The sequence below is a fragment of the Trichoderma gamsii genome, assembly GCF_001481775.2.
Source record: "Trichoderma gamsii strain T6085 chromosome Unknown Scaffold_12.2, whole genome shotgun sequence".
Classification (NCBI taxonomy): Eukaryota; Fungi; Ascomycota; class Sordariomycetes; order Hypocreales; family Hypocreaceae; genus Trichoderma; species Trichoderma gamsii.
The window spans coordinates 76,073-102,464 of record NW_020171349.1 but is presented as its reverse complement, the minus strand read 5'-3'; the positions used below and the strand labels follow the sequence as shown (position 1 = coordinate 102,464).

The 26,392-nt window shown below is 46.7% G+C and overlaps 11 protein-coding genes across 11 annotated transcripts; 4 read left to right on the top strand and 7 right to left on the bottom strand.

The window, feature by feature from the left end:
• Nucleotides 1-148: 148 nt before the first annotated feature.
• Nucleotides 149-1,577, bottom strand: TGAM01_v204219 (hypothetical protein; the record flags this gene model as incomplete). The annotated part of the gene is made up of 4 exons (XM_024549373.1): nt 149-670; nt 731-759; nt 920-947; nt 1,239-1,577. 4 exons carry the CDS (start codon nt 1,575-1,577, stop codon nt 149-151), a joined length of 918 nt encoding a protein of 305 aa, XP_024405837.1.
• Nucleotides 1,578-2,287: 710 nt separating this feature from the next.
• TGAM01_v204218 (hypothetical protein) lies at nt 2,288-2,900 on the top strand (the record flags this gene model as incomplete). The annotated part of the gene is made up of 2 exons (XM_018801840.1): nt 2,288-2,423; nt 2,479-2,900. The coding sequence occupies 2 exons, from the start codon at nt 2,288-2,290 to the stop codon at nt 2,898-2,900; spliced, it is 558 nt and encodes a 185-aa protein (XP_018665155.1).
• A 2,324-nt stretch (nt 2,901-5,224) lies between these two features.
• Nucleotides 5,225-6,112, bottom strand: TGAM01_v204217 (hypothetical protein; the record flags this gene model as incomplete). Its single annotated transcript, XM_018801839.1, has 1 exon — nt 5,225-6,112. The coding sequence occupies one exon, from the start codon at nt 6,110-6,112 to the stop codon at nt 5,225-5,227; it is 888 nt and encodes a 295-aa protein (XP_018665154.1).
• Nucleotides 6,113-9,185: 3,073 nt separating this feature from the next.
• On the bottom strand, nt 9,186-10,262 carry TGAM01_v204216 (hypothetical protein; the record flags this gene model as incomplete). The annotated part of the gene is made up of 1 exon (XM_018801838.1): nt 9,186-10,262. One exon carries the CDS (start codon nt 10,260-10,262, stop codon nt 9,186-9,188), a length of 1,077 nt encoding a protein of 358 aa, XP_018665153.1.
• A 511-nt stretch (nt 10,263-10,773) lies between these two features.
• Nucleotides 10,774-11,789, bottom strand: TGAM01_v204215 (hypothetical protein; the record flags this gene model as incomplete). Its single annotated transcript, XM_018801837.1, has 2 exons — nt 10,774-10,868; nt 11,330-11,789. The coding sequence occupies 2 exons, from the start codon at nt 11,787-11,789 to the stop codon at nt 10,774-10,776; spliced, it is 555 nt and encodes a 184-aa protein (XP_018665152.1).
• A 1,620-nt stretch (nt 11,790-13,409) lies between these two features.
• On the bottom strand, nt 13,410-14,699 carry TGAM01_v204214 (metallo-beta-lactamase superfamily protein; the record flags this gene model as incomplete). The annotated part of the gene is made up of 1 exon (XM_018801836.1): nt 13,410-14,699. The coding sequence occupies one exon, from the start codon at nt 14,697-14,699 to the stop codon at nt 13,410-13,412; it is 1,290 nt and encodes a 429-aa protein (XP_018665151.1).
• Nucleotides 14,700-15,787: 1,088 nt separating this feature from the next.
• On the top strand, nt 15,788-16,321 carry TGAM01_v204213 (hypothetical protein; the record flags this gene model as incomplete). Its single annotated transcript, XM_018801835.1, has 1 exon — nt 15,788-16,321. One exon carries the CDS (start codon nt 15,788-15,790, stop codon nt 16,319-16,321), a length of 534 nt encoding a protein of 177 aa, XP_018665150.1.
• Nucleotides 16,322-16,600: 279 nt separating this feature from the next.
• Nucleotides 16,601-17,514, top strand: TGAM01_v204212 (hypothetical protein; the record flags this gene model as incomplete). Its single annotated transcript, XM_018801834.1, has 2 exons — nt 16,601-16,920; nt 16,974-17,514. 2 exons carry the CDS (start codon nt 16,601-16,603, stop codon nt 17,512-17,514), a joined length of 861 nt encoding a protein of 286 aa, XP_018665149.1.
• A 1,110-nt stretch (nt 17,515-18,624) lies between these two features.
• On the bottom strand, nt 18,625-20,748 carry TGAM01_v204211 (hypothetical protein; the record flags this gene model as incomplete). The annotated part of the gene is made up of 7 exons (XM_018801833.1): nt 18,625-18,809; nt 18,862-19,053; nt 19,108-19,227; nt 19,286-19,400; nt 19,516-19,814; nt 20,178-20,277; nt 20,329-20,748. The coding sequence occupies 7 exons, from the start codon at nt 20,746-20,748 to the stop codon at nt 18,625-18,627; spliced, it is 1,431 nt and encodes a 476-aa protein (XP_018665148.1).
• A 1,715-nt stretch (nt 20,749-22,463) lies between these two features.
• On the top strand, nt 22,464-23,083 carry TGAM01_v204210 (hypothetical protein; the record flags this gene model as incomplete). The annotated part of the gene is made up of 2 exons (XM_024549372.1): nt 22,464-22,691; nt 22,748-23,083. The coding sequence occupies 2 exons, from the start codon at nt 22,464-22,466 to the stop codon at nt 23,081-23,083; spliced, it is 564 nt and encodes a 187-aa protein (XP_024405836.1).
• Nucleotides 23,084-24,406: 1,323 nt separating this feature from the next.
• Nucleotides 24,407-26,301, bottom strand: TGAM01_v204209 (hypothetical protein; the record flags this gene model as incomplete). Its single annotated transcript, XM_018801832.1, has 5 exons — nt 24,407-24,457; nt 24,512-24,610; nt 24,669-25,710; nt 25,787-25,959; nt 26,038-26,301. 5 exons carry the CDS (start codon nt 26,299-26,301, stop codon nt 24,407-24,409), a joined length of 1,629 nt encoding a protein of 542 aa, XP_018665147.1.
• Between the last annotated feature and the right edge of the window lie 91 nt (nt 26,302-26,392).

Sequence of the window (26,392 nt, the reverse complement as noted above, 5' to 3'; positions counted from 1 at the left end):
TTATATTCTTACCACGACCCGTTCGCTTCTCCAATTGACAAAATATCGTTCCCACCTATATGCACTTCATTCACAAAAGAAATAATGGTTTTTTCTAGCTCATGTCACAAAACAATAGAAAGCAAATCACAGCTGCTTTGCTAGACGTTTAGTATTCTTGAAGGGTAAGTAGCTTTAACATGAAAATTGTAAAGAGGAAACGAATCCAATTAGCATGCACTCCCTTGCACTCGGGAAAAGCTAGTCGGCCTGCACAATTGTGAATAGTTTCGGTTTGCTTGAGGAAAGGCAACCCAATCAGTGCGTCGCATTTATAGCCTTCGACGACAACAAAATCGACATCAGTCCAGACTTTCTTTCTGCCATCGAAGTTCCATCTTATTTCAATGCAGGGGCACTTCTTGGAGGTTGAGCCGTCGGCCATGAGAAGCGATTTGAACTTTGGCAAGCCTGGATCAACCTCAATGCCGTGTGTCTTAAGCCACTCTGCTTTAATGAGATTGCAGCCGCCTCCGGGATCGATCAGCGGCTTGATTGAACTGTTGTTGAGTTTCCCGGGGAAAGTTAGACAATCATCGTTAGTATTGTCATCAATCCTGCCTAAAACTTCTTCTTCTTCTTGTACACCATCTCCTACATAGGATTCAGGCTGTGGTGTAAATATATGCAGCTAAACAATCAATGCATGAGTCGAGTTGGTTAATATACCGAAGGAAGATGAGCTACTCACCCGCATATTCAAGTTTCTTGCTCGAAGATCTACGTCATTAATAAGTCATAATTCGGTAGCATGATTGCTCTGGGATACACGACCTAGAGCTTGCGTGTCCTTGAAAGCTGAGGAGTCCAAAAAGTACTGCCTCAATAAGGCTTGCAGCGTTCGATTGCGAGACTGGATGATTTGCAACACCGTACTCACGGCCTCGTCGGCATTCAGATCCGGGTTCCTGGTGAAGTCATCCAGAAGCTTGTCCCACAGAGAAGACGCCGTTATCAATATCGCTTTCTGCCCCAAAGTCGACAGAAATAGATATACTGAGCTAGAGGGATCCAGGTGTCTCTGCGAAAGAGAAACTGGTAAATTTTGAAGGTAAGCTCACTCTCTCTGCAAAAGTCCGAGGCCAACTTGGTTGCCGATTTAAGTCAGCTTGCCGATGAACTTGGTAGGGGTGTTATGGATCTTCACTTACTTCACCATAATACTGATCCTCTATCTCAGCAGGTCAGCCCTGCGCTACTGCCACCGCACGATGCGCAGCTGTATCAGCACGATATCCTGCGGCAGCTGCTTGAAATGCTGCCCCTATGGCTCTACTCGCTACCCCGTTGTTATTGGTAAGAGATTCTGCTACCCGACTTGCTGCATCTGCCGCGTCTGCAGATGCATTAGCAGAATCCGCCGCTGCGGCCGTTGCTCGAGCAGCATAGACGAGTCCTGAACCCCTAAGAGACTCTCCGGCAACTGCGTTGGTTTCTGCGTCTTTTACCGTGCGGAAGATAGTCTGAAGCAGGTCAACTAGACTCGCGAACCCTGTTTCAGGGTCAACAAAATGTGATGGTAGATGGGTTTCGCCCATCGGGGAGATGTAAGAGCTCACTACCGTAATTGCGTTGGTTCGTCGCTTGTTCCTGAGCCCTAACCGTCGACTACTTTAACAATAATAATAGTAATCATCACAATAACAATAATAATATCAAAACAGAGACTGGGTTGGCCACCATTTTTATTTACAGCACGTCCCCCTTTGCTCTGATCAGAGCTTGCAACTTATAAATACCAGCGTTCTTGGGCAGTAGATTTTCGGTATGCTGCTATGGCACAAATCTCATTCGCGATTCTCGCAGCTGCATATAAAGAGAGGAAATTGTGAGGGGCATCGACTCCCCGCCTGTCGTTATTCGCTAGCGTTGATGGTCCAATCTTGGTCAGCCAAGTGTTCAATTCGGGTGTTTTAGGCCGCACCTCGGCACAGCCTGCGACTACGCCCACTAGGCCTATTACTGCCGACCATTTACTCCGTATGTTAGATCTATTTGGGACTGTGAGTGGTTGAGGGGCTTTCTTCACAAAAGCACGCTCGGGTATTCAGGCCTATCGATGAGGCCATCGTAGTGGTACTGATAAGTTGTGCATGCGTGCTTAATGCAGCTCTCTACACATGACTTTAGCTTCGTTATCAAACGATCTAAGGGCGCATTCTCCTTCTTAATTTTGTGACCCAGTCAAAGCTATACTTCATCCGTCTCTTTGAAGCCCGCTCACGCAATAACTAGGAGTTCTCCAAAGATGATGCCTTACGAGACGACCGCGACAGCTTCCGGCCGCATAGGCAAGGATGACCTAGCAAAAGCGAAACTTATGTCGTTTATTAGAGGGGCAAACGAACAGGAGTTTAGCATAATCCTGAAGCTCCTTAAAGGCTGTAAGTCTATCTCTGGCCTAAAAAGCAGTCGTTAACTAAGTTTTTTTTTTATAAGTATATAATTCTGAGGACAGGACAGGTGGATTGACAAGCCAGAGCAAGATCGTATCGGCATCTAGTGATCACACCATACGGGTGTGGGACGCTACCACTGGCAAAGAGGAAGATATCTTTATCGGCTATTCCGACACCGTTACCAGCGTCGCGGTCTCACCTGATCGTAGGATAATTGCTTCAGGTTCAGCTGATCGGATAGTGCGGCTATGGGACACTACAACGGGCCGGCAAATACGTGTACTCACAGGCCATACTAATACCATCAGAAGTGTTGTCTTCTCCTACGATGGGGTTAAGCTTGCTTCTGGGTCCGATAATAGTACGGTCCTGGTGTGGCATCTAGCAACGGGCAAGCAGGAACGTTCGCTCTCGCACTCTACAGCCACGGCTGCCTATGGCTACTACGGCAACCGGACCTAAACTAGTTAATACGCTGTCACTAGTGTTGCCTTCTTTCTCGATGGTAAGAGAATTATATCTGGAACTAGGAATAGTGGAATATGGGTGTGGGATATAGAGACCGGTATATAGGAAGTCCTTTCCGGTCGCTCCGATTTTATCGCCAGCGTCGTCTTCTCCTTGGACGGGCGCCAGATGGTATCGGGAGCTGCTGATGGTACCGTAGAAGTCTGGAATGCTGCAACTAATTAGTCGGAGTCTATTCTTTTGGGCTATTCTGGCGCTGTTATGAGTATTGCATTTTCGCCAGACGGAAGTAAGATTGCAACAGGGGCCGATGATTGTACTGTGCGTCTGTGGGATATGGAAAGCGCTAAGGAAGAGCCTGTGATTCTACGCCAACCTAAGAATGTCAAAAGTGTAGCCTTCTTATCCGACAGCAGGAGGATTGCGATTGGTTTAACTGATTATACATTGAGGCTGTGCGATGTGGCGACCGGTAACCAAGAGTGTGTGTTGACAGGCCATTCTGGCGATGTTACCGGTATTGCGTTTTTCTAATATCATGCTACCGAGAGTTTGTTTTACATGGCACTTATACGAAGTATATATCTATTTCTATTGGTAACCGTTGCGCCATTCCCTCTGGCCCAGTTCTCTGTTGTAATCCGCATTGCCCTTCGTTTTTTTCGTCTTTTTCTCTTTTTGCGTATTATAATGAAGGCATTACAGGGTCAAAATAAAAATAAAAAAATCTCTTGGTGTTATCAATTCATGATATTTACGATAGTAGATAGTATTTTGTCTTTTTCTTCCTGTCCTTCCCCTCTTTCACTTCCCTCCAATACTCCCTTCGGCCCTGCAGCGACCGTTCTGGATAGCCGCCAACATTCCCACTAATGTCTCAGCTCATGCAAGGCATTTCTTGAACCTTCTATTAACAAGAAAGTTGCATGACTATTAAGTACGGAATTATTCTTCAACCCTTGTACTACATTAGTATATAGGCCTCATACCTCACAGAACTTCTTCTAGTCAAACAACACACGTACAACCCCGACTTTGGCTTGGTATGTCTAATAATAAAACTCTCCAAAGGTCTAGCAGCAGCCTTCGGGTGCCTGTTTGCAAATATCGAGCGCCAGCTTCTTCTGCCCGTCTTTTCGGTGCGCATTCCCAATATCCAGCAGCTCATAAACACTAAGGGGTAGTCCTTACCGACAATTCTTTCCCTATCATGCCTAGCATTTTGAAGAATTTTAACGCCTTCCGCTAATTAGCCTATGACTATCTTGAATATGGCCAAATGTCTCTCCCCCATCTCCTTGTGGGGATCATCGGATGGCATTTGATATTGAGCAAGTTCATAATTTATTTGCTGGTCGAGTAGGCTTAATTCTTTTGTTTTAGAATTTGAGCCTTATAATGTTTCGGTTTTAAACCTCTCCTAATCTAGCGGAATCCCAAGTGTTTGGTGAGGTTGCGAGCGTAATCAAGATCAATAAAATTACTGATTGCTCAATGCTAGCTATCGCCGAGATCAACCATTATGTTATGCTACAGTAAAGTATGTGATGTTTTAGGTGGACTCTTCAAAGATCAATAAAAAAGGCTCTTATTCACATAATAAGGGAAGAAACTGTGTGTAACATTTGTACGGACAGAAATGACGCTTCAGGAGGTGACATATAGCGTGAAGGGGAGGCGGATGTGACAAAGGTATCTCAGAGGGAGTGTGATTAGCAAGGTTCCTTTTTCTTTTGATGAATAACATCGGATTCTCTAAAACTCTATTAAAAAACGATAGGTAGTCAAATTGATACCGTTAAGAATGATATATTCATGTGATACTATAACAGGTACGTATCTGACCTGGTAATTCAGCTGCTTCAGAAAACGGAGCCATGTGACTTCAAATTTGGAACCTCAAGACTCTAGAATGGACAGACCTTGAACCTTGATAAATAACTTGACGGGACACCGAATTTTTCACTACCTATGGTAGTATGTATCAAAATTAAAAAGAAAAATACTCTATAAAAGTTCTATAAAGTAGTAATTAAGAGAGTTGCTAAGTAACCCCTAGAGTTGAATAACTATAAACATGCTATATAGAGAAAATATATTTCGAAATAAGCAATGGAAACATGATCAATCTGTAGGCTACTATGAGTCAATTATTGCACGCTTTAGCCCTTTGGAGATACAATAGCTATCACTGGCTACTGCCGTACGAAACCCTCTGATCTATCCAGACCTCATTTGCGTCTCCTGGACGGCGGGTTAATACAGCTCAGGTTTTTCGTCGATATTAGGGTTATGAGCACCTTTACTGCTGCAAAACATTAATTGGGCTTGTGTCTTTTATACAAGCGGCGTGCAGAACCTGTTGCTTCCCCGTGCAGTTCGTTCCACTTTTCAAGGATAAGAGGCACATCCACCCCAAATTTCGACTCAGCCCACCGCCTCTCAATTATCTTTGCCGTGATGTTATTCCATCCACGAAGAGTATATACGGTGCCGGTCAGATTTTCAATTGCGCTGTCTCCACCACCATCGAAATAGACTTTGAAATCTCCGGTGTGCAAAGGCGCCCCTTCGTGTTCTATCAATTCCTTGACGACTAGTTGACTTCCTCTGAAGGTTTTATAGCCAGCGACGAAATTGTCGGTTCCATCCACCGAGCGTTCCAGCTCCTCTATACCAGTTACAAAATTGGGAGTGATATTGTCATTCATCTTAACATATACAGCATCTCCCGCAAGAGTAAAAGAGTGCAGTAGCGAGTAGCAAAGGATATAGATACTCAGCATTTCTGGTGTCGCCGGCTTGGGTCGCGAACCCTCAAAATAATATTTGACATCGGTCAAGCGTTTGCTCGTAGACATCATATCGATCCAAATGGCGCGAAGAGTGTCTTTGAGATCTTGGGGTTGGATCGTGCCCTTCTTTTCTTGCTCGCCAAGGTCGACAATTTTTTGTAGAGTTTTGAACCAATCATCAGCACTCGTATAGAGTGTATCAAGGCGGATTTCAAGTTCTGCCTTGTGAATCTCTTCTATGATTTGCGTCTTTGCCAATTCGATGCACTGCATCAGCTGAGGGGTGCGATCTGTCTGCTTGCTAAATCGTCCCAATAAATTTGCCACTGCATCAATGGCTTTCACAATGCTGGTAACAGTATCTGCTGTCTCTTGGACAAGAATGAGTACACCAATTACCGCGGCAGCCATGGTGATAAGTGAGCAGTAAGGCGATTGTAGAATGTAACGTTCAGAGTGTGGGTGCTTCAAGACTTAGATGATGAAGGGACTCCCGGGGAATTTGGGTAGAATGTGCTTGGTGTAATGAGAGATAGAATGTGTAATACTTAGTAGGTACAGGACGTACCTTATATAGATGTATTTCTGATCTACTCAGGACCTTTGACGTGTCATTATTGCGCAATAGCTGAACCGATACTCATTTATACTAGAGTTATTCAAGCATAGAGAACTCAAACTACGAGAAGCTTTCCAAATTGAAGTTCTCAAAGGCCAGATATCTTACCAATCAGCCGCTGCCACAGAAGCCTCTCTCAACATTTTTCTATAGAGCATGGTATATATGAGTACTGTGACTTAAGATAAGGTTTCATACTAGCAAGTAAACGATGTTCTGGTAGGAATGGAGGTATCTGAGTTTTAATACTTTGGCATGTATTGTGTCGGCGAAGTTTATTTGCATAGGCGCTTTATACAGTAGGCGCTATTCATATTAACCCTGTTTAGCTAGAGCTGAGCATTGCTAGTGCTTGCCTTAGATTGAATCAGAGAGCCTTTTAAGCCATGTAATATTTCGGCGTAGCAAATATATCATATATGCAACTGTTACGATCTGGCCCGCCGTAACAGCTAGAACCCTTATAAATAGCTGGTTCTGTTACAATAGTTGCATAAATTGTGATTATTGGCCTAATCTTTTGCCCTGCTGGCGCTACGGTATAACTGAACGTAACAGCAACACATTTCCGCTACTAAATAGCTGTTGATGATAATTTATAGATTTAGCTATATGGTATATGTTAATTTGCTGGATCTTAACGATAAGAACTTTTGGCTGCAAATTTTGGCTGCGTTACGAATGAGTATATATTTGATCTAGCTGTTACGACCTGGTCTCTCGTAATGAATAGCTACCTTATAAATAGCTGGTTCGGTTATAGCAATTGCTACAACTGCAATCATGGGCCTAATCTTTTGCCCGTAATATCACGATTATGACTAACTCTCCGGTCTATAACTTTGTAAGGATTGTCTTTGCAAGCCTTTATTCCTCTTGCTCCTAGGAAAGAGCCCTATGGGCCAAGGCCTAGCTAGTCATACCTGTAATAATCTTACTTGGATAAGATCTTCTTGAAAATCTCAAAGGTTGCTTGGTCCCTCACAGGGTCGTGTATTGCGCACATTGCCGAATAAGACCAGTACGACATGAGGAACACTAACCGTGCTAGCACCCAAAGGTACCCCAAGGCGCGCTCGATGGGTCGAGGGAGCTGTATTGGTCTAAAACTATACAGCTTGTAGACTGCATCTTCTAACATAATACCAGTGCCTGACTGCTGAAGAAAATCAATTGTCCAGTTTCAAATCTTTCAGCTTAGTGATGAAGGACTGCAGAGAAACAGAATGCAAGAGAAAGCCGCGAGTAGCGCGAGATCAGACTACCACGGGGGATAACCAAATCAAGAATCCAACCAGCCGGCCCACGAAACGCCTTGCGCAGACCTTAATGATAGTAATTGCTGGATACATTAGATTAGCGGTAGGGAATACGACTAAAAGGTGCTAAAACATACCCCTATAATCTTGTCACGGAATACGCCTGACTCGGCCAACCCTGCCAGATGTGAGGTTAGCTCTGTGACTGGTGACTACAAAGGACGGCTTTAACAGCTGGAAGGCTGTAGGCTCCGATGACGCCGAGGGCTGCGTTGATGAGAAAGATGATGGTAGTTATCACTCGGAAAGCGACGTCTTCTGTGGTTGCTCCCGTGCCAGCAAGCGGATACGAGATAGTTTACTTCTCTCTCGTCATATTTGGGTCTGGCGGAGGACCGGCGGCGCATAGGTCTATGACGAGACAGCTGATGCGAGGAATGCCCAGTCTCTTTAAGAAGAAACGCATGCGCCTGGGCATGGAGCTATGTTCTGTCGAGGCTGAGACCTTGATGCTGCCACTTAGTTCTGATGCTCCGCTAGTTGAATGGCAATGTGGCTGCCCGAAATGCCTACAAAGTGGGCTTTCCAGGATTGGTTAACTGAAGGCCGGGGCCTTCAGGCTGACATTTGACACAATAAGGATCTCGAAGGCGTTCAAGAAGGTGGTCCAGGTTGCGCCCAACGCGAAAAATATAACAGCGCGATTGGAGAGGTATTCCGGGAGGCTGAGCTGGAAGCTGTAGGTCACGGCCGCAAGCAGAGTGGTTGCTGAGGCGCGGTAGAGGGAATGCGGCGGCAGGAGAGGCTTCAAAGATGGCAACGGCAGGCGCAGAAGATATACATGTATGGGCCGTGGGTAGATATATATGTCTATTTTAATGGTCACGAAATGCGCCCTTTAGAGATTTTGCCTGAAGAAAATACAAGTTCACCGTCAAGCTTGTCGTGAATTGAATCACTGAAGTTGGAATCCAGTGATGCAAACTTCAGCCCCCCCACATAGTCCTTAGTGCTTCCTCCCGCGCTGGCAGCGGATGGTTAAGCCAGCTAGGGTTGGCGATCCCCAGAGCCAGCAAGCCCAGAGCGAACAGTTCAACGGTCAGATGGTTGCAAACTTACATCGTGCTGTAGTTGGAATCCAAAGTTTCGTCACAATCGACGAGCTGGCTATCAATATACGCTGCCGGGCTACATGTATCTATGCCAAACGTTCCCCGGCGCTATAGCCTCAATTGCAACTGGTTCGGCCGTCTTGGCAGTCGGCGCTCTGCCGTCACTCAAAGGCACGGCCCCGCATTGCCAGCTCCTCGCTTAGACACCGGACTGGGGAAGCCCCAAGCCGACAGATCTGGAGACTTGATTACAGTGGCTTGCTTGCTAATGGGAAGACGCACGAGATATTCAGAAATAAGACTTAGAATTAGAAGTAGTAGTATACAATCTGGATTCAGGAATATTAAGTTAATTAACAGAATAACAGAGCAACTCCCCTCAATTTTTTTTTTTTTTTTTTTTTTCCTTTGTTGGCTTCCAGGTTCTGCTTTTTTTTTCCCCCGAGAGTCATTGCTGTGGTTTTGGCAATGAGGGGTGCCAAGTCCAAATGTTATTACACATATGAAGCGGAATTCAAACCGTTGATTTGTTCAAAGGAAATCGCATTCCCTTCCCGTCTCGGCTGCACCTTTGCGTAGCTCACCCCGTGAACCTTGTAGCCTTGTGCATTAAGAAGCGTAATAAGCCCACCTTGATCTGAGAGTGGGCACTTTGGGACACTGAATTCCTTGGCCACCTGCTTGGCAGCTAGCGTAGCACCGCTGGATGGCAGCTCTTCGAACTGGCCGTCTTGGTTTCTGATCTTCCATCCAGTGAGATCGACTGGTTGTGCCGTGCGATTGGTCAGGAAGACGGTGGCTTGTTTGTTATCCGGGCCAAGAGGATTCACTAACGCTCGAGTGATGAGGACGGGCGTGTCAGTCATATCGTTAATTGCGCGTCTCTCAGCTGGAACCTCGGGATCCAGGAAATCAGCCCAGGTTTGGTAGTTGTTTTGTTGGACAGGGTTGCCAGTATCATCATCGGTGTGCACTGCTTGAGAGGCAAAGCCAAGGAAGATGCCCTTCCAATGATCCCTGAACTGCAGAAAAAAGCCTCCATCCTGGTAGACACCATTATCCTTCTTAAAGTGCCCTGGGCTCCCTTGATTCATGTGTACATTGTGAATACCCTCTCCATTATCAAAGTGAGAGCCGTAAAGGTAGATAGTAGCACCATGTGAAATGGCTTCAGTGAGAATAGGCTTCAAGACATCAAGGATATCGTTGTTCTCCCCTGGTATATCGTGGGGAAGGAGCCTGCCAGTCTGCTTCTGGAACAAATTTCCCCGGATATAATCCAGTCTTAGATTGTCGAGCTGCTCCTCGCTACCACCTTGAAGGGAGTGGAACCCGTCTCCCAATGCTTGAAGTTTGCGAACAATGGGGTGGCTCAAGGCTGGAACTACCCAGTACACCAGACGGGAGTCTTCATGATCCCCGGACTTGATGTTAATTGCTGCTACTGCTTCATTGACGTTGCCGTCGCTAAATTTCAGATGTATATGCGGGCTGTGGGGGTCTTTACGGGCAGTCTCATATGTGTAGCTGACCGGCTTTGCCTTCCACACGCCGTAATCTCGGATGGGCATTGTGAAGTTGTAACGTCAGGAGAAGAGGTTTAAATTATGACAGGAAATATCAGGTCGAGATATTGGATGAACAAAGGACAGATCGGATTGCTGCTTGAAAACTGTTATACGACCACTCAATAAATATGCCCCAACCAACAGCTGCCACACTGTCTGGACGAAAATGCTTATCTCGCATTACAACAGAACTTCAAGGCAAGAGCTTTATGGGAGCTGAGCGCCACAGTTCCAAGAAAGCGGGGGCATGCACTACAATAATAATGTCTTGTCCCGTACAAAGTTGAAGCCCAAAACACGAGTTGAAGTGATTTCATGTAGTCGCCAGCCACCTCGCGTCACCGACGTAAGGACAGTATGCATTGGGATTCGTTGTCTTTCAGGTGATGTGGTTGAAGTCAATCGGTGCAAGCTGAAAAAACTTTTTTGTCGAGCTGAATGCTGGTGGTTGCAAAACAAATTTAAGGCGTTATGGCTGACCACATCAATAACTTCAGAGTGCCTTCATATATCTTCAGCCATCTAGAATAATGTAGTCGGGTGATTCTACCATGAGTTTTTCGCATTCCAGCCAGGTAAATGCTGCTGCCATTATATCGGCCACTGCAGCTAGTATTGTGTGCAGGTACAGATCCCGCATTTGGGACAGTAATGATGTCAAATTATTAACACCCCGCTGGCATGAAGTTATCAGTCCGGGAATTATGTGCCATATTACACCAAGGAGCAATCGTCTAGATGGTGGAAATAGAAGACCCAAATGGCTGTCTACCCAATCCCAATATATGGGAGCGAAGAGCTCAAGCTGCTCGCGTTAGCATTACTAGCCATGCCGCCTTACACCACCCTTGAGAAGCCGATAGTTGTGGTCAACAGAGACGCATGTTTAGACGTGTAAGTACTCCGGCCATGTCGCCTAATAGAATGCCTACGTAGTCTCATAGTTATGTTACGACCCGACCTCTTAAGGAACGTAACGCAGTACGTACCCCGGGATAACCTCGGAACGTACGACCAATTAGAGGAGGACCGACAACGAGCCAGCGGTCCTACGTACTGGACCGACATACGCGAGCGGTCCTCAGGGTAATAGACCGATGGATCGGTAATTATCTCCTGGGCGTCTGGGTATTCTTCTACCACCTCATTCCACATTCGCGCTGCGACTTCATTAATAACATCAGGTTCACCAGGCGCTGGCATATAATCTGGGTGTTCCTTCCATCTGGCTGCCTCGTCGTCGTTGTTGTAACGCGAGTTCCTAGCCTCCCATCTGAGCCATTTCTCAAGGCGATTCAGGCCCTCAGCAAAACGAGCATCGGTCCCGTCGCCGGAAACGGCACGGTAAATGAAGAATCCCCATCCGTATGGGACGCGAGGGTCAAATTCTTCCGGTTTAATAGCTTCCAGGTCACCCCGAATAGGCCTGTTTCTTTCAATGAATGATTTTGAGGGATTGTCTGGATACACAGGGTCGGTGAGATCCCGCGAAATGGGCTCAAAAATTGGCTGTGTCCGTGATGATGACATGTTCAAAGAATTGGAACCGTGGAGGATTTGCCAAACTAAGATTCGCAATCAACTACACGGGAAACGAGGGGGCATATAAACACGCCTATTTTCCAGCTTGGCCTGAAATTACTGCCTTCAGTTCGTGCATAAAAAGCGGACCAAGACAGGCTATTGCTGTTGGTTCCTCGCGGGGTTCCAAACGCTGGTTAAGTGCAAGAAAATGTTTGCTGGATACCAAGATCGGAAAGGTATCCTTGAGAGACATTTCGGTTGGCTGGGATAATGCAAAGGTCATAGAAGAATGCTCTGAGTGCCAGTTCCCTGTCCTCTGCCGGTGAAGTATGAGGCAACGTATCCATATTGAGGGCATTTTCGCGAAGGAAAGGGACACGATTAGGCATTATACACTTTCGAGCAATTGATGTAAACGAGGGTAGGCTCATTCCGCCGATTGTCTTGTAAATCAGAAACGCATAAAGCTTGTCAGCCCCATAGCCACAACTTGTACGATTGGCCTTGATACATCTTAAACTGACTAGATGTCATATGTTAGCCTCTTGGAGTATTACGTGGCGAAATAAGACGGTTCTCATTTACAGAAGTCGTCCGATCGCACTGTTTGGACGCCAACAATATGTTAGTCAACATCCATCCGTGTTGATTGGAGAAACAACGACGAGAAACGAGATCATCGGGAAGTAACCGTATTTTTTTACGTTGTACCCTGCAGTACCCTGCAATACCCTGCAATACCCTGCAGTACCCTGCAGTTTATGTAGCCTTGAGAAGGACCTTGATACACCCTTGAACTACAGTTGCGTCTCAAGTTGGCCAAGGCCAGCGGATTCAGTCTTCCAGGCAGACTTCTTGGAACCCATGCTTGATGGAATGACTAATGAGGTTCTCGTCAAGTCGGAAAAAAAACTGAATGTGTCTGACAGCAAAACTGAATGTGTCTGACAATGAAAAGTTGGATGTGTCTGACAGCTTGATACATGTATGAACATTGCTAATAAATCAATGCTACAAGAACGTATTATGGTTGCGCTTCGTTAATGCGGGTATTGCATTTGAGTGGAGCATACAACTTCATGTTAACGCCATAGTAGAACCAGCACGGTGAGCTCGCATTTCCGTCATGGGTTGCATACATGATGGTTTTCCAATGTCTAGGATCATGAAGCTGAGAGATTTCAAATCTCAGTACTTGTGGACGCTGGGATTGTAAAATTTACAATGGGAAGCACTGCCAATACCAATTTAGTGAACAGCTTTTAATTAAGTACAACAATGTCGGGTTTTACACGCCAATATCATTACATGGATAATGGGGCCATATTCTCTATTTCCACGCTATTCATAGATTGGGAGGTGTAGTGCGATGGTGCCTTCAATAAACTTATCGTGGCGCTACACTAACCCGTAGACGAGAAAAAAAATGACAATATAGATACTTGCAGCAACGACTTGTAGAGCGCAATTCAAACTTTCGGCAGCTGTGTCTATCGTACATATTGCGGCCACCTAATTCATGAACAGCTGAGAGTAGAGAAGTTATGAGAGGAAAAGAACAGGGACTAAAAGTTATTGCCATTTCATCAAGTGCCAAAGACAAATTGAGACCATAGGCCTCTATTTCTATGCTGCTGACGTTTCCTGCTGCTCAACTTGGTGCAGGATCTCCGCTGCGCTATCGTACTTCTTCCCATTCTTCCAGTACCCAACAACATGCGGCTCCATTGGCTTAATATTCCCATACTTGTCCTCTTTGCCCAACTCGCCAAGCCAGGACCAGTGCAGTTTATCCTTCCAACCTTTCTCATACCAGCCGTTTATATCTTGTTGTGGCGAATCGTTCAGTGTAGGCAGCACAGATTTCCCTCCGTCCTTGAGCAGTAGGTTGTTGTCGTGCGCCAATGCTACAAAGACATTATCTGCTTCGTCAAAGGCTTCTCGAAATTGATTGAGTGTTGCCTGAGCCGTAGCAGGGTCTTCGTACGCGCTGTATTCGGCGGTTGAAACGGAACACCATGGCGTGTCCAGGACAGGGTTCGAGGAGTCAGCCGTGGAGGTACCCGAAGATGGCGGGAAATGCGAATGGCGTCTTAGTAGCGCATTGAGATCAACGATATCTGCAACTCGGAGGGAAGCACCTGGGAAGTTTGCCTTCGACAAGGGGCGAGTTTGGCTAGGCCTCAACATGCCGGAGAAATGGCAGACATCCCCACCAAAGAGGACAAAGGTGTCTCTACCCTGCCCCTCATGACTTGCAGTAACCCTGGCCAAGCCGCAGAGATGTCCGGCTGCGTGTCCTGGGGTATCGAGAAGATAAAACGAGCCGTCACCGTAAAAGTCGACAGCCGGGAACCCGCCGATTTTCAAGGTGGATTTGCCAAAGTCAATCTCCCTATTGGGGCGTCCGGCGAAATCGGATGTGAGGAGTTGAGAGTCTAGCTGATCTGGATATCCTGGCTTCAAGGCAGCGATTCCCTTTCCATAGTTGAGAGTTGTGCCGGAAGGAAACCGCGATGTATCCCCGGTATGATCAAGGTGTGCATGACTCCAGATAATATCATTGATTTGGTCCAGCGACACACCAGCGTTTTGAAGGACCTCGGCGACGTCTGTGTCGACTTTTATAGACACCGCCATTTGACCTAAGCTTTCCCGGAGCTTAGGTGCTAGATTCCACCAATCTTTGCGAAGACCCAAGTCAAATACAGCCCTCTTCCCCAAGCGCTCGTTTTCGATGAGGAAGCACGACGTTGTTCCATTCAGCAATTCATGTCCCTTTCCCGCTGGCTCCAGAAAAACAGTGGCTGGGATAGCCAGGTTTCCGGTTGAGTCTATGATGCGAACACGGACAGTATTAACCGATGGAGGTGCATGGAGCCATCGTTGGGAATCTGGTTTTGCAGATGTTGGCATGTTGATTCTATGAAAGTAGAGAAACTGGTTTATCCTGAACTAATGAGATAGATGAAGTCAACAGAATCATGGTGTCTATATAAAGTACCGATACGCGTAGAGCTTGTTCAACCGAGAGATGTTCACGGAAATGAGTATGCTTGATAATCATGTCTTACCGTCTAAGCAATCCGCGATCCTACCTGGATTTGTCATATGGAATAAGTCTATCTGTATTGCCACGAACTGTCATACCAAGGGACCTACCAGTCAGAAGTTGAGTACACACGTAGTACCTAGTATCCTATCGTTACCAATCGGCGACAAGCTATGTGCATAGTAAGATAACCAGGCCTGCTCAAGTATTGTGGAAGGGACATGTTTTGATTACAAATTCGAATTCATCACCCTTTCTATTTCGCCCCCTTGGGAAGCACACTTGCAGGATTGGATCCTCATCACATGGGATGAATCGCAGACATCAATGACAAGGACATCCAAAGTTGGTTAGCGTTGCGACCGACTTCTCATGACCGTGTTTTGTGGAGATGGCTTGTCTGGGGTCGGCAGTGGCGGTGGAGCCACAGCCTAAGTCTGTGCGATTTCAGACTCAAGTTCCATCACTTTTTGCAGGTCTGCCTATGTAGTTGGAACAGAATTTGCGGTATTGGACTGAGGAACAGGGGTTAACTACCTAGATCAAAATATTCAATCCGAGAATACTTGCTAGAAAATCACATTGCTATTCGTCTGATCCCCTCAACCCTGTCGAGACGAATAAACAAGAGCAAAAGCAAAATAGTTTTTCTGACCAAAAAAACTGTTGGACCCCCCCTGAAATCTAAAGTGAGATTCGTATAGGCGCATCGGAACTTGAGGGAAGCTGGTTCCCTACTCCTTGTTCCTTCTTATGGCACTCACCTATTACATCTGACAAAACTTCAAAGACATGCTTTGACATTAAACGCTTTGAATACTCTATTATAAATACCGGCATACCATTCGATAAACATTAAGACAAGACAACACAAAGGCAATATGACAACACCACAAGACCCGGAGAAGGCGACGAACTCGTACACCGGCTGGCCAAGTCTTCATCTACCACCATGAAAGATGTGGCTACAAATTCAGAAGCAACAGCACCAGATGGAATTTTCACTACTCCGGTTGACATGGCAGGCAGATCTGTCAATTGGACTGTCAAGGAGGAGGAGCCCCAGACAAGCGGTGATGGGAATAAGCCGGCTCGCGCGATCCGCAGCTTCAGATGGTTTCTCGTCTGTTTGTCTCTCCTCATCAGCGCTCTCATCTACGGTCTTGATACAACCATTGCCGCTGACGTTCAGGGCTCCATCGTAGAGGCTTTCGGTCACGTCGACCAGCTTGCATGGATTGGCGCCGGCTTCCCTCTCGGATCCGTCGCAGTTGTGCTCCCTATCGTGGTGTTGTCCACACGCTTTAACATGAAATGGCTTTACATCTCTTCCCTTGTCCTTTTCGAGGTTGGATCTGCTGTGTGCGGTGCGGCCCCTAATATGAACGCCATCATCGTCGGAAGAGTCATTGCTGGGGCCGGCGGTGCGGGTCTCTTCCTCGGTTGTCTCAACTACTTCAGCACGCACCATGACGGTGCCATCTGAGCGCGGCCTATATATTGCATCCATAGGACTTTGCTGGGGAGGCGGCACTGTCTTGGGTCCTATTTAGGCGGAGCGTTTTCCGTGTCTTCTGCTACCTGGCGATGAGCGTTTTACATTAACCTTGTTATTGCTGCTGTTACGGCGCCTGTTTACCTACTTTTCCTTCCTTTCCTACGCCCGGTTCAAGGCCAATCTCTTCTACAGCGTATAACTGACTTGGAAGTTGTGGGCTTCATTCTCAGCGCCGCCATGTGGACCAGTTTTGCCATGGTTGCAACAATGGCCGGAGGTCGGTGGCCCTGGCATGACGGCCGAACTATTGCCTTATGGGTTGTCTTTGGGATATTGCTTACAAGTTACATTCTTCAACAATGGCTGTGTGTCTTCACTACCCCACGGTCTCGAAGCTTCCCTGTGCATTTATTGGCGTCACGTACACAGGTTCTCCTCGGCATCACCACCGCCTCAAATGTGGCAGTTTGCTTTTTTGTCATCTACTTTATCCCCCTATACTTCCAGTTTGTGCATGGAGATGGCGCCCTCCTCGCTGCTGTTCGCCTTCTACCGTTCATTACCTCAATGTCTCCACCAGCCTGGCTGTCGGTCCTTTCCTTCCACGCATTCAGTACTATGTGCCAATGTAGGTCTGCAGCGGCCTGCTGTCAAGTTTGGGTAGCGGTCTGCTTATGGGGTATATCAAGACTAGCACGTCGCAGGGTGTCATCTACGGCATTCTCGTATTGCTTGGTTTTGGCAGCGGCTTGACATTCTCGATGGGCTTCTCAGTATCCACGCTCAAGGTCAAGCCCTCGGCCATTGGCAATGTCGTTAGCTTCCAAGATATCTGTCGGCTAGGAAGTTCTACAATCGTCCTAGTCATTGCCGGCCAAGTTTTCCAGAGCCGCGCCACAGCTAACTTTGAACATGTACTTGCCGGCAAAGGCTTTTCGTCCGCCGACATCCAAGGCGCTGTTGCTGGTGCTCAGAGCACACTGTTCAAACAACTTGATGCAAGTTTGAAGTTGGAGGCCATCAGTGCCATCACAGAAGCGATACAGCGGACTTTTGTGCTCACCATCGTAGGGGCAGCTATCATGACATTGGCCGGAGCGTGTATGCGAGTTGACAAGATATTTGAGGCCCGATCAACAAGGCTTGATGAGAGCGAAGCGACGCAACTACCATTGCCCTAACATATGAGATCTAGGCATCGCTCTGCCTCTTATGGAGTTTTGACGAAACGATTTATAGCAGTAGGACCTTGGTGGATACAAAGATGTATCAACACAAGCTTGTAAAACAAAGGCTTATCCTAACCATAGAATGTAATAAGCTACCTTTATACTGCAAGTAGAATATGCTGAGTTATGCAATTAGTATCCTTAGTACAGACGCTGTACTCTTCGGCCTGAATATGAGTAGACCTTATTGTCTGTGATGCACAGCTAACGTTACTTCACCCTTTCTCCAAGAAGCTTTGGACGAAGATAATCGCGCCTATCTATGCTACCTCGTAAGTCCTTAGACGCATAGTCTTAATCAAGCGAGGTGTCTGCAAGCTATCTCTTATCCTTTGAAACCCCAGCATTCTATATAGTCCATTTTGTTTTGTCCAGAGTGGACATTGGTTGGGCGAGATCAAATCAATCTTCGTAGAGGAAAAGGGTCGCGCCAAAACCGAGGTATTTTAGCGCCAGAATCAACTCTCCATAGCTGTAGGTATGTAAGTACACAGATATATGGCCTGTTTACAACGAAGATACACGTGTTATGCTCTGGCATTCGATAATTTCAAGCTAATAGTCCTAGACATTCGCTGTGCTATTTAATATTATGACATTGGCATCTCATTGAACTCTTGATGGACAGGATCAAGGGCAACATAATACGAATTGACGTAGACGGCAATTGATTTATATCGAATGCAGCGTCGGCGCTTTTAAAACCGTCAGCGGCGCCATCTATATGGTTATGGACGTGTAGCCAGACAAAGAGCAACAAGGCAAGGATAATGAATATGTGACTATTCAAGTACTGTTAAACTTTGACACTTGTGATTCCGACAATAGTATGGTTACTTGGGGCTCCAATTTTATAACCGAAGCGCGCAAGAAAATAAAGACATTAAACTGCAGTGAAGAACTTGGCGGGAGCCCGAATTCTCCACTACCCTATGGTCGAATGTGCTTCTTGACACCAATCGACTTATATTGTGGCTCTGAATCAAGGAAGGATAGCACATGGGGTGCTACCTGGCTTTTCGCCTGTGTTATCCCTTATTCTTACCGTTTGAGCCAACGCAGTTACCGCAGTGCCTGATTTAATTCCTCCACCAAAGCAGGCGGCGGCTGCCGAGATATGAGAGCCTCCCAGGCACTCATGATCTGAAATAGTTTCTTCTCTTGATGCTTGCTAGCAGTCATGCTGATACCAAATGGTCGCCCATTTACGTCCAAAACGCCTAGAGGCATCGTGGCCACGGGATAGCCTCGAGGGGTGTTTAGCTTTGGTCAGATACAGTCGAGCTTGAAGAAACTCACCAGCTGCAGAAGCAACGCTCGATATAGGACTGTCAGCTAATGCCGCGACGGCATCAAGCTCAAACAGGTTGAGGACTTTATCGATACCGTCAGGCCCGGCAATCTTGCGAAGGGAGGCCAGGGTGTTGGCATTTTCGGTGGCGGAGATTTTGCACTTTAACGCGTTTTCGAGGTATGACTGTGATGGATGCTCTATTCGCGTATCAGGATAAACCCAAACGGCGAACTTTGCCAGTATACACGTACCTTTGGGGAGTTCTGTGTCGGTGTGCTGGCGATTCCACTCGACAAGTTCCTTCAGGTTCCTAACTGGAGACAACACTAGAGTTTCAAGATAGTGATTGAAAGCTGGCTGAAACTCGAAGGCTACGCATTTTGTTAGATTTGGAAGACAAGACATCTCGGGGCTTGCTATGCAACCTACACATGATGTCTCCAATTTCAGGCCAAACCTTTTCACCGAGAGGAAGCGCGACCGGATACTCGACATGGATACCGGCATCAGATAGAATATCCATTACGGAGTGGTATTCTTTTCTCTGCAAGAATGTTAGGCAATGTGACATCGAAGAATCGCGTTTTTACCATTTGGTAGAGCGCCTCATTGTCAGTTTTGCAAAGAGTTTCTGGCAACTCTCAAATATTCTCATCTACAAATCCAATCCTTAGCCCGTCCCATTTTTGTGTCATGAGCTGTGAAAGTCCTCCGCCGTAACCTGGTCCCTTCGCTTGCGACATCTCCATTACCACGGCGAGGTCGACTGGGGACCTGGCCATGGCACCGACAGAGTCTAGGCTCTTTGTCACTGGAACTACTCCATCCATGGAGACAGTTCCAATGGTTGGCTTCATAGCATAGAGCGCGGCACGGGAGGCTGGGGATACGATAGATCCGTCGGTTTCGACACCGAGAGACACGATGCCGAACCCAGCAGAGACACCGACGGCAGAACCTGAAGATGATCCGGCAGGTATCACAGAAAGAAGTCAATGAACTAGCTTGCGCACGAAAGAAATTGAGAGGGGCTTACTGAGTGACCCATTGCTCCCTCGTCCAATTTGAGTGATCCCCTCACATACGCTGAGCGGGTATAGCCGTTGACGGGAGACCATCCATCAACGAGACCGTCGCCTTTGAAGTTGTTGAATTCCTGCAATATCACCATCAGTCGGACGCTCGTGTAGAGAAGGGAATATACGAACTGTCAAGCTAGCCTTGCCAATTAGAATGCCGCCCGCATCAAGAAGCTATGTTGAGCATGAGATGGGATTAGCCAGCTCCCATTTCGATACAGGAGGTGAGTAGATCTATATACCTTTTGTACTGCAGGAGCGTTTCCAGGTGGCTGAGTCGACAAGAGCCCAGCTTCCAGCCGTTGTGTCCATGCCTAGCTTGGGATCGGTCGCGATTGCATCCTAATGGGTTGGTCAGCACAAACGGAGAAGTCACTGTAGCGAATCTTGTACTTTTACGATGAATGGGATACCATGAAGCGGGCTTCGAGTCTTTCTGTCGGCACGTTCTTGGTCGAGAAGCTGCGCTCGCTCTAGGAGTTTCTGCCTGGGAGCGACAGAAATCAAGGCTCTCAAATCAAGGCCGTTTCCATTATGCCTGTCGACCTGATCTAAGACTTGCTCTACTAGCGACTCCGCAGTGAGTTCGGAACGGTCGAACAGTTGCTGAATGTCATAAGCGGTCGAGGTAAGGAGGTTGAATGATTCTCTCGCCACGGATTCTTCTTGAGACATTAAAACGCGACCGCTAGGGTAGATATATGGAAGCTGAGGGCGAATGTTTCGATCGTAAGATGGCCGCTGTTTCTGAAATCTCGCGCTGGTTCGCAGGCCACGGCTCCAGAGCAATGAGATGCACTGGCGGATCTTCATACAGTCAGTGGAAAAGAGAGGAGAGAGGGCGAGGCGGGGTACATGGCAGGGTGCCAACGATTGAAGACAATCCAAATTTGATAAGGAGCGGAATAAGGCCCGTGCAGCTTTGCGTTTGGTCGGTTGCTCTTCGAAAAAAGAACAAGTGGACTCCAAATCTGGATGTCAAAGCATCTGTATGCCGCTGAGGCATGAAGTTGCTCTCGACTGGCGCCAGTGTCAGCAAGAGGTATCGCAAATTTCAGTATGGCCAGGGACATTTCGTTTTCAATGGCGACTAAGAGCTTCATGGAAGTTTCTCTCAGCTACGTCACAGGGACATGTACTCATAAAGGTGCCTTAAGTTCCAACTGCCTGCTACCTGCCTAAGATACTACTACTAGGTAATATAGGAGGAAGGGGTTATCCAGCACCCCATCTCTGTTATCCAGTCCCCCAGCTTAAGCATGGGCTGCTGTCAGTATTATTGCTGTTGCTGCTGTCAGTAATATGTGTTCACGCCATTCTTTCCCACGTCAAAACTAGACAATAAATGACACGCCTCGGCGCCATGTCTCGCCGTCGTACCCTCGTTCTAAGTACCTGTCGATTATGTAGAAAAATGTTGGCGCGACGGGAGCATTTCTGTTCATGGGATCAAGTACATATTCTCCGTAGCCCTGCGTTCATTCGCTTTGACATACATAATTCCATGCCACTTATACCTGAATGTGTAGCAAAGAATAGCCGACTACAACAAATCCAACGGCCCGGGTACTGTAGTATTAGTAGGTTAGTTGCAGTTATCGTATATTCGATAAGTTTCTGTGACCTATTCCGCCGCCAGAAATCTTTCGATATGGTCCATCAGCGTTTGTCAACAAGCCACCAGCCATCAAGGTACATGTATCGACTGGGAGTTGGCATGGAGATCACGTGCATGAATCTCATATCTCATTTGAGCCACCATTTGACCTTTGTTGGCTCGAAGATTGTTCTGACCTGGAACTTCCATCTACCTATCCGCGCAATGGGCCAAGTTATTTCTTACATTACGGGGTTTTGGACGGTCCCACCGCTCCTGAATCTGCCAACCGAGATCCTTTTGATGATTGCTTCCCATCTCTCTTCGTCCCCCGAATTCCTGGTCGCCCTGTCGCTAACCTGTAAAATTCTCTCTTCGATTCTCGACAGGGATGCACTGAAACTCTGTGAGAAGTCGCGACGCCAGCTTCTGTTATTGCTTGAGAAAGATCTTGGCAGTGGCTTCTTCTACTGCTCAGTCTGCTGCCAACTTCATCAATCTTTCGCAGCAATGGAGCCCCATCACCACAGACATTCTCCGGATGCGCAATTTCAGCTGTATGCACTACCACTACAACAAAACTTTTCGACCAACTCCTCAATCCTATCAAGTTCCTGTATCCCACCCCTATGAGCTGTACGTAATCTATCATCGGATGTGCCTGGCCCCAGCCGCCTAATATGAGTACAGAAATTACCTATATGGGCGCCTTGTTATAAATCGTCACCTCCATGGCTCTCCGAACGGGTTACCCCTCGAAAACCTCGAACGTCCCACCCTGTTGAACAGTTGGGGCGACGGGCCTTTATGGCTTGAAACCCCATTCCCACGGATAATCGACGATGAACTATTCCTCTGTATCACGCATTCGATTTCAGGGGAAGCGGCTACATTGCGGGATGCGATTGATGAGGGGCGGCACGGCATCTGCATGCATGTAGCCACGGATCTAGTCGATTTGTGGAGCACACACCGGAAGGACATCTACAGGATGCCAGAGTTGTTTGAACCCGAGGGAAGCAAGGCGCACAGGCCGCCGCCTTTCGAAGAATGTCGAGACGTGCTAGGATTCTGCACTGTGTGCTTGACTGACTACGTCACCACAATCGAGCGTGCCAAGGTGCGCGAGATCACCCGATCCGAAACTTCCAAATACAGAGTCAGTAGTATCCGTTTTGTCAACGATCATGTGGAATTAGCTTATGGGGAGACTAGGTTTCTGTTGGGCTGCCGCTTGACGGTTGGTCTATCACGATTACTGCTTATCACCAGCTAGGACGTTGTCGCGACCCAGAGGATTGGAAATGGGTAACTCTCTTGGAATCCCCACTCGACCGGATACTCTCCAAGAGCCCAGCCAAGCGGAATTTGGCCATTTATCCTCCTGGTATAATAAGAGAGAAATGGCAAACTGTGGAATCATCAGTCAAGGAGTTAGAGCACCACAATGAAATCCGGGCGAACACACTAGCGTTTCATAGTAACACATGGCGGCAGGCGAATACTGTTGTTAGTAGTAGAAATTCCTATTCCTTTGAGGCGATTTTTTAATTTATTCTGTAACTGAGACAGAAGCTGCATCAAATGTTCTCTTACATTATTGGAGATAGTAGACACCTAAGAATCATATCTTGGCAATCTCCTTGCAATCAGGCGGGATACAAGAAATGTGAAAAAGTCTGCATGCTAAAATTCTTACCTGAATTGGTGCACAAGTTCATCGACATAAGAACAGTATTAGAGCTGGTTTCCAGTCATTTGCGTTCTGCATAGCGCCTTTGCATTAGGTTGACAATGATATAAGATCTATGTAATAGCTCGCGGGGGTGCCTTTTGCTATGGGTTGAAAATGGAATGGTTCACTCTTCGCTATAACAAACTTGACTAGAACCACACTAGCTGAGATTTTTACAATCACTTTATTGCAGAAAGAAAAGTATAAATAGTTCAAGCCAATCCAATGATTATAAAAACCAGCGTTTTGGCCGAGCATTTGCTTTGCAATTTTGGCGATCTCACCTGCTGGTTTGCGTACTACAACAAACCCTACGATCCGATTGAGCATCTAGGCAACCACAGTTCTATGGCGTTGGGTACTATATGTACCTTTGTCCTTAGGTATCTATAGCGACTTGAAAACGTATGAATTCAGCATTTTATTAATAGTATATAGAACTATTTACTGACCAGCAACTAGTCTGCCGTTATCAGCACGTCACTAAATCATTACGCGCTATACCATTTCGTCGGTCTTTCTAAGATGCAACTTCTCGCAAGGCTCATAGTTCTGAGCGCTATTTCAATTCTTGTCCGCGGAGCAGGGCACGGCGAGCACTGCAAAAATGATATCGAGTGCTTGTGCTCGCCAGCGGAATGTCTATGCGACAACAGCAACGACTGCCCGGGCAAATGCGTCGCTACTTTTGGTGCTCGCAATTGGGGAAACAAGCCGGGCGAATGGTGTCGAAATAATGGAGATTGCAGACAATATGAAAGGCATTTTGTCGATTGCGTGAAGAATGGTTGCGACGGAACGTGTGTGATGCTCTATTCTGAGGGCTTATAATTATGTGTACATGTATATGAGCCACTTGCTGTCTAAAGAAAAAAAATTGTCCATCGTCCAAGTAGCGTGTTTCAACACGAGTAACCGCGATAAAAAAAAGCTGATCATGATAAAATCTTGATATTAATTAAATCTATAAAGGCGCAAGATGGAAGTCATAAGACGTCTTTAGAAAGAGATTGATAAGGCTGTCGATAATTGCTTGGCATCAATGGATGTCACAGCAAATTGAATCACAATTTAGAACCTGTTGGGCCAATTACAGCTCCGATGACTGTATTGAGAATACAGCCGCTGCAATGATGTTTTTATACATCGTGTCGAGCGTTCTTGCTCATATGACGGATCTTTGCTCCGTACTGCCTAACGGTCAGTTTCGATAACAAATAATAACGCAAACAATTTGAACCAACCTTGTAGAAAATAACAGGGACCGGCATGAAAAGCACGGCGATACCCCCGAGGAGTGAATTACCTGGACCAATACCGAGTTGGGAGAAAAGCTGGCGCGCCTGGAACATGATTTGCGTTTAGTTACAGAAAACAAGAGAAATGTGTTCTACTACTTACAAAAAGTGGAAAAGAAGCACCAAATAAAGCGCGAAATAGTGCAGACCCTGAGAATATGGATGCAGCGTATGTGGGATATGAGATGCCTAGATAGTTGAGTAGCGAGTTAAACAGCGTGACAACGCCAACAGAGAAGAAGCCGGATCCAATAATGGGAACAATCCAGTGAATGTTCGCTCGCGATGTCCACCCAAACCAGAAGAGGCAGATTGGAAGGGCGATGCATCCTAAAAACGTTGGAGGGAGGATCATCTCTGGCGTGAATCCGGGCTCATTGACTCTTGTGGCTATGTGATCTTTGATCCATAGTAGAAAGAAAGCTAGTGAGATGAGAGCAAAAACGAAAATGCCCAAGAATACTAAACCCTGCTCGCCTTGGTTGAAGCCGTATATACCGCCGAACACGATGGGAAACGACTCAAACCAGATGAACAACACACCATATAACAGACCGGCGTACGAGTTCATAAGCAGAACTACGGGCTCGGAAAAGGTCAAAGTGAAAGCCCTGCCCAGGACGATCAGATGATCTCTTGCCGTATAATGCGCGGCGTCAATCTCAGACTGGCTCCTGAGTCGGCTGTTTCCAGTCGCCTTCCTTAACCTTTTCGCTCTCTTGTAGAGTATGTTATCTGCGCTGGTCTCAGGGAAAAAGAAGAACATCGCAGCCAGGACAAGTGTGCAAAGCCATGTAATAACCCATATTGTCCAGCGCCATCCTTTAGCAGGGGCTAGATATCCGCCAATGATGGGACCGAATACAGGGCCGCAGAAACCAGCTGTGCCCCAAATACAGAACAAGTACGAGGCGAGAGAGGGGTCATATAGATCGGTAATTGTACCGGCACCAGTTGATAGACATGGGCTGCCGCAAAAGCCCGTCACCCAGCGAAAGACGAGAAAGACTGCAATGTTTGGGGCAAAGCCAACGGGAAGCTGGAATATGATGAAGGCAAAAAGGGTCCAGAAGAAGATACCGCTGCGCCCAATCTTTGGCATTTCGGATAAAGGCGACCATAGCATAGGGCCAACACCATATCCACTGATAGCAGTTGGAAAGAAGACGTTAGTAGAGGATGATATGATTTCAGATCTGATATGGGGTCTAGTTGACTTACAGAGTGAAGAGAGAGAGCCCTAGAGTTGCCACAATTTCGCTAACGCCAAAATCTGCCATGACACCTGTTTCACCTGGCGCATAGATGGAACTTGCCATGTAAACTGCAAAGTTGAGGACGCAAAGTTGGAACATTATGAGATTCTTCCATCTTAATGGCCAGTTTCGAGGATTCTATAAGTCAAAAAGCTTGTATTAGAGTTGTATAATTGTGTAGAAGAATCTGCTAGGGATTGGGGTGGAATGGCTTACCTCGGGATCATCTGGCCCGTACCACTCTACAAGAAGGATCTCTTGTTCGCCATCATGAAATATGATATTATCTGGGGCACCATCTTCTGTGGTTTCGGTTTTGTTCGGACTTTGGTCAGAGCCATTCATATGCTCCGATGCATCTTGGCGAAGGAATCTTTTCCATAGCATTGGGTCGATCTCGTCGGGATATTGAAAAGCCTTATTGCCAGAAAGGAGACGTAGTAACTGACCAAAGGTAGTTGTATGAAACTGGAACGCCATCTTGTATAAGAAGTAGACAAGGTTGCTCTATAAGAAAAAGGGCTGATGAAGAAATTGGTTGATAATTGTTGATGAACGATGAGATTCATGC